This window comes from Zingiber officinale, chromosome 1B (assembly GCF_018446385.1).
Source record: "Zingiber officinale cultivar Zhangliang chromosome 1B, Zo_v1.1, whole genome shotgun sequence".
NCBI classification, from domain to species: Eukaryota; Viridiplantae; Streptophyta; class Magnoliopsida; order Zingiberales; family Zingiberaceae; genus Zingiber; species Zingiber officinale.
Window position 1 is genome coordinate 150404808 of NC_055986.1, and position 10946 is coordinate 150415753.

The 10946-nt window shown below is 35.8% G+C and overlaps 1 protein-coding gene across 1 annotated transcript; it reads left to right on the forward strand.

Moving 5' to 3' along the window:
- Positions 1-2226: 2226 nt before the first annotated feature.
- LOC121984973 (uncharacterized protein At1g28695-like) lies at positions 2227-10672 on the forward strand. The gene is made up of 3 exons (XM_042538180.1): positions 2227-2846; positions 9409-9777; positions 9906-10672. Exons 1-3 carry the CDS (start codon positions 2709-2711, stop codon positions 10398-10400), a joined length of 1002 nt encoding a protein of 333 aa, XP_042394114.1. The 5' UTR covers positions 2227-2708; the 3' UTR covers positions 10401-10672.
- Positions 10673-10946: the final 274 nt, after the last annotated feature.

Sequence of the window (10946 nt, forward strand, 5' to 3'; positions counted from 1 at the left end):
GGCAAAAATACAGCCGCAGGCCGATCCCTATGATTCGCACAGGCCAAGGGCCAGTTGGGCAGTTTCTCATGATGAAGCAAGAAATCCTGATGGAAACCCATTTAGATAGAAGGTCTATGGGTTGATCAAGGATTTAAGGGATTCCTTGAGTTCAAACGACTTGGCCAAGCCTTCAACAAGCCCGCACAACCCGATATGGAAAGAGGTAGGATTGGTTCGCTGAGTAATGTACTGGTCCAATAAAAACGAAGGTACGATCGGATAGCCCAATAACTCTTGACCCAGGTAACCTTTCCAGTATCAAGATGCCAGCTCGGCAAATTAGTGGAGGAAATGTTGGAGGTGAATGAGGAGGTAGTATGTAAAGTTGTTGACGCGACACTCCCTCTGTCAAACAAGACGACGCATGATGAGACGGGTCAGTGCATATGGATTGACCATTTGATGGGATGGGACAGGTCAATCAATTATCTTATCAAGTTAAAATTTTTTAATTTAACTCAATTTAAAACACATTACTGAGTTAGACGATCAATTAAAAATATATATATATATATATATATAATCCAAATATTATTAATTTAAATCTAACAAAATATATTTGAATGAAAAATTTATTTTTCCTTACCTACCTTTCTTTTGAGTTACTCTTGATTTCTGCCACTAGATTTGAAAATTTTAATTATACTGATTATTCAATTTCATAGACGAGTTGATTCTAGCAGTTAAAAATTACCAAGTATTTACTATTTTACTTTAGTTTCTATTTAAACATTCACTCACTCTATAATTCCTATTTGTTAAATTAGTTGTCAATTTGAAATTTTTTCTATGATTTCTCCTAATTCATATACTATTTAATTTATGTATGATAGCTTTTAGATCATAATTTTAAGATAACTCGTCTATCATTTTTTATTCAAACCGCTGCCTAATCGAAATCTACCGTGGGAAAAACCACACTAATCACGGGCCCAAATAAATCAGTCGGTTTGGATTCATCTTTAAATAAATTGATAAAATTAATCTAACCTATTTAAATTATTTAACAAGGGTCCAATCGAAATTGTCCCTCCTATTTGTTAACCTAGGTTATTCCAGAGAAAGCATACTAAATCGACTTTCTCATTTTAAATAATCATATAGAATTGAGAATACTAATTAAAAAGATTAGGTTTGCATGTTTCTCATTTTAAATAATGATATATGTCATACACCAATAAAAATTGACAATTAAACATATTTAAATTAATTTTTATTTTTTTATTCATATATTCAACTCAACCAATTAATATCAATCCGATCCGACTTACAGAAGTTTTCCATGACAAACACGAACACGTCGCTCAGTTGTCTTTCAACTGGAAAAATTAATCTACAGTAATTATAATTAAGAATCGACTCATAAATCCTACTAAAGCACCGGCTAACTCTAGGGATTTGAATTAGACTACGTAATCTTTCTTATGATTACATTATAAGATTAGTTTTTTTATTTTATTTAATTTTAAATTTATAATGTAAGGTAATCTGAATTATAAAAAATAATGAAATTTTATAATCTGGATTACAAAGCACATACTATATAATCTAATTACATTACGAGATCATTATTTAATCAAAATTTAAATGTCGAATATATCCCCTTAGTCCACCGCGACCGTCACCCACCGTTATTGACCGTCGTCGTCGTCGATTGCAATCGATCGCCGCCGCCGCCCACCGTCACTGCCGCCGGTAGTGGGCAGCGGTGGCTGACGATGGTGAGCGATGGGCGACGATCGTAGTGGACTAGGGATATATTCGACAATGGATGACGACCACGATGAATTAAGAGTACATTCGATATAATATTTATTTTGAAATCTATATTACATTAATATTACAAATTTAATTATATTACAAATTAAATTACATTACATCTCATTTTTAACCTAAGCCTTTTGGTGTTTATAAATCATGCTCTTATATCAACAAATATTTTTAATAATCAACTCATACGGTAAATAATTAGTAGGATTTTATTTAATGAATTATTAAAAATCAATCCATATTAATACTTATTTAAAATGTTTTTTCCTTCTTTTCCCCTAAATCTAGCATCGGTCCTTTCACCGGTGGCCAGCGGAACCGACGGAGGGCATCAAAGGTAATTGGGTACCTTGGCGGCGGGCGTAGCGTGTCGTCGACGTTCCTTTTCTTGTCTTCGTTCGAGAAGTGGCAAGTGGACAGGCGGAGTGTGCAACACCGCCACCCCACAAATGACGCTCCTACAGACAGCTCATCGCATGCATTCAATGAGTTCGGTGGCCTCGTCTCTCCTTCTATCCTTTATTCAATTCAACCAGCAAAAGAACGATAATCTATGTGCTGCGAATGGTGAAATCCGTCGTGCCGTACTCCGAGTCATTGGAGCGAGTAAATCTCGTGCATGGAAGAGCTGGAACCGTTCTTCATTCCCGTGTTTGAAAAATTACATTTTTGTCAATGTACTCTGGATGTGTTGGCGTCCGTGACGCTGGTAACGTGCAATAGAAGCAGAAGGGAGCCCTAGTGTATATTCTGTTGCTGCAAATCTCACTGATGAAATGCATCGGATCTATGAAGCCGACAGGACGAAATAGTTTTATAGAAAGCAAGCTTCCCACTTCCCTACATTGAAAAATTGACTGGACGAGGTGAATGATCTACTCAGCCTTGCGTGTGACATGGGGCTCTCTGGCAGCGTTTCTTGCCATGCCACTGTGCTTTGCATTATTCCGCTTCTGGTCTTGATTATCCTCTATGCATGCTTGTTGCTGCCAACTCCCGCTTCTTTCTTCCGGCCACAGCATGGCACAAACATGGTAAGTTCACTGAGACTCGGTAGCTCCTCTTATGGTTTCAGTATCGGTTCATATCGCTTCAAAACGCTCTTTGAGTAAGAGCTGTCTATATCAAAAATGGTAGGCTAGGAGATATTAATTTTAAGAAACACATGATATGATGCAACATGATCTTATTTCTAGTGTTGACGACTAAAATACTTCATGCATTGTTTATAAGAAAATGAAGATCACTAGGATACCTTTGCTTCTTACTTTCGAACAGACTTCTACATGTTTTTAGTGGAGCGAACTTGTGCAAAAGATTATTTCACACATTCCAGTTGTCTTCGAATCTAATCTCATCACTGTCAAGGAGGCTAGCTACGCCATTGCTTGAATCGCCTCTTTGGAAGGAAGCTGATGATAAATTCATTTGTGACCAACAAAACATACATCCTATTTGCCTAAAACTAAAGCTACCTTATCTAACATTGACGTGAAAAATTTAGGAGTTTCATGCCCAAATAGTCAGTGCGACTATGACATTTGATATTTGGGCAAAGAGTTTAAGTTATGCCTTACCTTGTGATTTGAGTATGCAGGGATATATTCATGGATACAAGGTTTGTATGGGACACCCGATGGATCGTAGGATGAGCATCAAAGTGTACCAATGCTTGAGAGAGTTAAGGGCTTGGTGTATCTAGCTGATGAAAAGCTTAATAGGAGATGGCTAGAGGCGGAATATGTAAGTGGAGTGAGAATAATAGCGTGGGAAGAGCGCTAAGGGCTTAGTGCATCTAAGGGATGAAAAGTTTAAAGGGAGATGGATTCATGGTGGAAGACAATCAGCTAAGAGTTGAAAGAAAATATACTCAGGCATGGGTATATCTCAACTTAGGCAAACTCAGTCATTAGATGGGTTGTAGTTGACTTAGAAACTAACAAGAATTAAGATTTTTGTTGAACAATGGACAGGTGCCCATGAGCAGTCGACTGATGCAGGCTAGATGAAGCAATTGCCAATGAGAAACGGTCATGGTCTAAAGGAATTGGTCGAAGTTCGAAGGAGTAATTGATTGATGCTACTTTAGGATACAAATTCAATGACACTATAATAAAATGAATGAATGAATGAAACTCTCTATCGATTAGTCATCAACTGATGGAGACAAATAGTCGACTAATGGCTGCCAATGCAATAAGATCATGCAAAAATTCATTGAGGGAAGAAAAAAAAGGCAACTCGGTGCACGAAGCTCCCACCATGCGGTGTACTGGGGAATCATTGCGGGAAGAATGATTTAAAAAAGTTTTGAAGAGCTAAGCTACAACAATGTCATATTGTTATTTTGTCTTAAGCCGTATTGCGAAACCCTAGCATCTCTATTATAAACATCATGTACTCTTTGCAATCAGCTTGTAAGAATTTTCTCCACCTTCAGTACCTTACCATGAAGGAGAAAATATATTACCATCAAGGAGAAAATATAGAAGATTCTGATAATGATCCATTAACAGGATCATATGCCATGGAGTAGAAGTTTATGATTTGTCGAACCACTTAAATGTTTGTTGTATTGTGGAATGATATGTTTGTGATTTTTATTTAATTTTGTTGCTAATGTTTGTTGTGACTCTCTGAAATTACAACAACAGTAGTAGTTTTATATTCGTAAGCTTAAAGAGTATTCACCCCCTATCAATCGTCTCTTTGATCAATAGAAGTTACTGTTATACTTCACATTAAGATTATAAGAGATAATAGTAACATTATATTTACTAATATCGCTACATTAAGAAGATGTTTAAGAGATCCAGCATTTAAATTGCTACCTAACAATGGTTGAGAGATATCTTAAGATAAGATTCAAAGATGATTAATTGCTTGACACATACCATGATAGGGACTCAATTATGCCCTAAGCGATCATGTTTGACCAAATATTTTTGAAGTTTTTGATAAAGTGTTTATGTTAGATTTGTCTGTGTTCCTAATGTGTGCAAGAAGCTTGGTATGTGACATTCAAAGAATAACAATACAAGGAAGATTGAGTTGGTTTGATGATTTCGATGATGACTGGAAGAGGTAAACTATGTATGTAAACCTATTAAAGCATGACATATGGAATGAGCTAATAGCTTGGTGCATTCGAGAGATTGAGGATGTGATGAGAGGTGTACTCTTGGGTAGCATAAAACTATGAGAACTTAAAACCTCGAAGAGAATGATCTAAGGTAGATGTGAATATAATATTAAGTTGATTTATATGGAAAAGTGTTAAATATGACCATATATAGATTTCCTAGCTGTATTAGGTAATCAAGCTCAATCTTGAAGCTTATGGAAGCTTCTGAAGGTGTAAGTATGTATTGTCTAGATGTATGCATAGCTTGAGTCGACTGATAACTCTTGGTCAGAAACAAAATGCTACCTATTCTGCTTGAGTCGATTAAAATTGGATCTAATCAACTTGATTGGATTTGAGTCAGCTATAGGCACCTTGAGTTGATTGGTTTGTTGAAAAAATTATCAATGACTATTTTATAATAATTCCAGATGATTAAAGATGATATCAGTCAATCGAAACAATTCAAAAATTGACTATTGGATAGCCGTGGGAGGCTTGTCTAATTTCATATGTACTCGGGATTTGTGAATAAATGCTATACCTACATTGCTTTTGCATCGAGCCTAGATAAACATGTTCAAGGATTGTTGAAGGCCCCTTTATAGATTTTGTTAATCTTTTCTCTTAACACATTATATATTTTTTGTATTGAAAATTTTACTATTGTAAAAGGTTGTGGAGTGAGCGAATTGCAGAATTAATCCATTGAAGGATGTTGTCTGTTGTTCTTATTATTTCCACCATGATAACACAAGCTTGCCTCATTTTTTTTTAAAACACAAGAAAAAAGGATACTAATTCTGATTTACAAGTCAATGTGCTACTAACCCTCTGTAACACTTCAATCCACAACACCCATCCTCAACACTAGACAAATGTTGCATTTACCATTCAAAACATAATATATATACTAGTAATTCTGGCATGTCTATTGGACTTCTATTAAGAGTAATGAAATACCTAAAAGGGAGAATGAATTATGACAAATATATATAAAGGATTTTCAATAATGCTAGAAGAATACTTATAATGTAAGTTGGATAACCAATATATTGGATCAATTATCCATTAATGGGTGCATAATAACCCTTGGACCAATATATATTTCATAGATCTCACAGGTTAAACTATGCATTGGAATTCATGTCATTGTTGGCACTTGGGAGTTCATTATAAATATTCCAATTTAGCCTATAGGTTTATATTAGTGTCAGGATGGTAGATGACCATACAACTAGAGGTTAGTGCTAGGTCAATCAACACGTTAGCTTTTCCTTAATTGTGCTTATACAAATTTACAAGTTAGAGTATGCAAAGTGAAATAATAAGAACAATATAAACACAAAAAGCAATTTTGTTAACTTTGATATTTAATGTGGTTTGGATCCTAAGTACGACTCCATGGCCTAACAATTTGTTCGGTGGATCAAGTTAGAAATTCCCACTATAATGAAGAACTATCTTGAGAGAGATGGAGAAACCCCTTATTGAATCTGAAACTTAAGCACAAAGATGATTTTACAAGTATAAGCCATAGAAGCCTTAGATTGAGTGTAAATTACTGAACACTTGTTGTGTATGAGTTGTCTATCTAAGCCCCTTGCCCACCTATTTATAGTAGAAGAGTGTATTCAAGCAATCTGTGGTTTCTAGTTGAGATAAGTCAGGTCAATTGTAAATCATGTCAAGCAAATCTTATAAGCCTATGACTAGTATACAGTAAACTCAGTTTGCATTCATTTGACTCAAATCACTTCCAGTTAACTCGATTACATTGAGTCAACTAACTTGGATAAGATCACAAACTTATCTATTAATGACTTTCATCTTTAACATACTCTACGAGAATCTTGTCGACTGAAATCATATTTAGTCGACTGAGACTCATTCCAATTGAGTCAGCTAGCTGATATAGCGAGCTTATCTTTCCAACAATCTCATGAGTTAACTCAATTATCATTTCAATCAACTCAATTCAAACAAAGAGCAAATTTTTGCTTGAGCACAAGACTTTAGTTGACCAGACTAAGTATTCCAATCAGCTAGGACAAATATTATTTCTCGTTCTCTAATTTTGCTTGACTTGCACGGTTGCACCTAATATGCCCTCACAAACCTTTGAGATCAAGATCATGCCTATACTACAACTTGGAACTCATGTTCGGATGTTGAAGACTCTCAATCAAGCCTATTTATTCCGAAAGTATGAATCTAAAGATTAAAAGTCACACAATCTCTCATACTTCATTTTCTTCAAGTTGTCGCAACTTGAATCCACATTCTATCGAGTCCTTAGTTCTCGGATGCAATAAGCTCAAAGCTCTCTCTATCTGTCATCCTTCATTAAGTCACCTACAAAGCTACCTTTTGTAGCTGCTATCAAAGATGTCGAACTAGCTCCATGTTCTTTGTCTTGCGGTCCCTTGGATATCCTATACCATTCTTCTTCCTACTCTAGCAGACCTCTGAGCCATCACGCTAAAACAACTTGGCTGTGTTAAGTCAATCAACACAACTCAACCTTGTCAAGTCAACTACCACAACTCAACCTTATCGAGTCACAAGCTTTGTGGGTTCCATGTGTATATATCTAAGTCCTTGCAAACTTCATGATTACATTAGTTACACAAGAAACCCTACCGTAAAACTCATTGCCAAATAGATTAAAACATTTTGGTCTAACACGACTACTCAGGGCATAATTGCACTAGTAACTAAGCCTTTGTGCTTTCTTCATTGTGATAACCCAACTTTTGGCTATGATTTATAGAAATGTTTGTAATGTAATTTCTATACATATTGGATTAATACATAATTATATGAGAATTTTATTCAAAATAGTGCTACGTATAATCATTATCTTAGTTAGGTTAGGCTAAAATTTTATGAATCCACTAATAAAGGGTCTTGCAAAAATGAAGTCTAAAAAACGTGTTAGGATGAGTCCAAATCTCACTATAAGTCACCAAATGCCAAAACTTTTATCACGGTTCATGGAAATTTCATGTTTTGAGTTGAATGAATATCTGATGATTGATTTCAAGAACCAAATAATTATTATCCTAACTTAAATGTGCTTGGTTTCTCGTATGATGAAGACAATGTGAGTCTTATTCTTAGTGAACTAGAAACTAACCCTGAATATTTATGTAAAACTATAGACAAATAACCATAATAGTACTGGGTAGCTTTTTGGATGATTGAAAATTAGAAAAACATCCTTTATATAAATTATCTTTCATTAGAAAAATAGAATAGCTAATTCAAGGTTTGTCTCCTATATAATGTTGTAAAATTTTCAAGATGATTTTTTGAAGCATAGATTCAAATTGCAACACATCTACCCTCTGCAAGAAAACACGATTTTCAAATATTGTTTTTAGTTTGAAAAAGTGGGGATTGTTGGAACTTTCAAAATAATAGTTCTTCTACAAGTCTGTTCAAGACCATGGAGAAGGAAAAAGACGAGAGCTCCAAGAGCTCATAGGGAATTTATCCAACATGTAGAATTTAGATGAAGTTAAATATTTAAATGTAAACTATTGCATAGAAACATACAAAGTTGTTGGAGGCATCATGTGCTTGCCACATAGTGGAGTCACATATAAGGACATGACAAGATTTAATCTTTTAATGTACATGAAGTGTGCAGTCTGGCACACTACACACATTATGTGGATGGGTACTTGTGCATTGAGTGTGATGGTTGTTTACATTGTGTCCACATTGTGTACATGAAAACATGTAGGAAATAAGATCATATGTTGTGCACAAGATGCAATATGGTGCTTTGTTAATGCACTTTGCATTTCAAATGTGCATGTCGATTGTTGCAAGGCATATTGAAGTGTACCCTTAAATTATTGTTTTATAGGAAATCAATCTAGACCTGAGTAGTCATATGAGATTGTTGGAACATTGACATTTTCATTGCCACCAAGTTGACAGAAGTGCCACCTGGTGGGTTGGGACGGACCAATGCAGGAACCACTAGATTCGGTTGTTCCATTTCAATCCTTGATGAGTACAACCCAATGACACAACCCAACAATCCATGGTTGAATGGTTTATATGAGAGCAAGGAATGACTAGACACAAGCCTGAGGATTTCAAAGACCTTGTTTTTGCATTGGATGGACATACTGTGTGCACTGTAGTCTGACGATTCCAACAACCTTGTTTTTGAATTGGAATTTTCTGGATGGAATTGACGATACATGCCCTCTCTTCCTCCGCTCTCTCTCCCTCCCTGTTACTTTCTATACTGTTTTTGTATCTTTCTATTCTTTTTTTTAAGGTTGGGGGTTGGAGGGGAGGAGTTCTTCATTTCAACAAATAGGAAGTCCTAACTCACAACAGATGGCATGATGCACAACATAGCAAGTTTATTCTCTTATGCAATACCAATATTTTGATAAAGATTATAAACGCATTTTGAAATTATCTTGTACTTTTGTATATCGATCCAGAAAGAAAATGTCCCAAAAGATGAGCTAGATGCAATACTTCAGGGAGTCTCCATGCAGAACAAGACACTGATCATTGTGATACTAAACAAGGCATATGTTGAGGAAAATGGCATGCTAGATCTGTTCCTGCAATGTTTTCAAGAAGAGGAGAACCAATTCTTGATCAGGCACATTCTCTTTGTTGCAGTTGATGAAACGGCCTTCAACCGATGTTGCGCCCTAGAGCTTCACTGCTACAAACTCACAACTGACGAAGTCAACTTCTCAAAAGAGGCATTTTACATGTCTAATGCATTTAATGAGATGATGTGGAGAAGAACTCTCTTCCTTGGGGACGTCCTCCGACGTGGATACAATTTCATCTTCACCGTAAGTAGAAGATAACATAAAAGCTAAATACAGTATTTTCATGTTTATTAGTGTCAAAACAGCAAAGCTAACGTTAAGTTCTAAATATGTTTCATCCAAATCCAACTATGTGATCTCTCTCCTATCAGGATATGGATGTTCTTTGGCTGCGAAATCCATTCTCAAGGTTGAGTCATGAAGGAGAGGACCTTCAGTTGAGCTGTGACTTTTTCTTCGGCAATCCATTCCACAATCCCCACTTCAACACTGGTTTCTACTTTGTATCTGCCAACAACAAAACCATAGCCCTGTTTGATGAATGGTATGCATTGCGAAACAATTCCACAGGCAAGAAAGATCAAGATGTGCTTCAGGCGATGATGAAGGAGGGTGCCTTTACGAGGCTGGGGTTGAGGGTTAGATATTTGGAGACTACATATTTCAGTGGCTTCTGTCAAATGAGTCAGGACTCCAGGGAAGTGATAATAGTCCATGCAAACTGTTGTGTAAGTGTGAAAGTCAAGCTCATAGATCTCTCAAAAGTGTTTCAAGTTTGGAAATCAATCGAGGGGAATCTCACATCAGAGACTGCTGCATGGCCTCCAAAGGCTGGAATTTGCTTGCATGATACTACTGTTAAGTGAGTTGAGTGAGATGGACAAACTTGGGTTACTTTCTGGCCTGTCCGACTACCATTAAATGATGATGTCAGGCTCCATGTTCCACGTTCCAGCCATCATGTCATTTATCAGGAGTGGCAATCCTTCTGAGCTAGTAGAAAAAGAATACAAGGAGATGATAGTGAAACATTGTACTTTAATTTATCTTGTTGGAACCTTTGTTCCAATTTATACATTTAAACCGACATTAAATATTGGGAATTTTATGAGATGAATCTTATACAATTATTATTCTAGAAGATGATGAGTTACAAGGACAATATTTGATTTATCTCTATCATTAAAAACTTCATGTGTGTTGTCTCTTAGGTATAGGGTGTTTTAGCCTTATATGTTAGGTCAGATGTGGGTATAGAAGAGGGGTGAATATTACTTTTGGCATGGTGTCAGTGTTTATATATATATTTTTTATGAAGGTAAATATATATGGTAAGCAAAATGTACAATTTTGTTCTAGAATAGCTATTTATGTCCAATAAAATATCAGTTCTTCCACACTGTGCTGGCCCA

What these genes read in the sequence shown, in the direction of transcription:
- LOC121984973 (XM_042538180.1), top strand. Translation starts at nt 2,709, where the DNA reads ATGGGGCTCTCTGGCAGCGTTTCTTGCCATGCCACTGTGCTTTGCATT. An exon ending in CACAGCATGGCACAAACATG is followed by an intron (nt 2,847 to 9,408) that starts GTAAGTTCACTG and finishes ATATCGATCCAG; the next exon opens with AAAGAAAATGTCCCAAAAGA. An exon ending in GATACAATTTCATCTTCACC is followed by an intron (nt 9,778 to 9,905) that starts GTAAGTAGAAGA and finishes CTCTCCTATCAG; the next exon opens with GATATGGATGTTCTTTGGCT.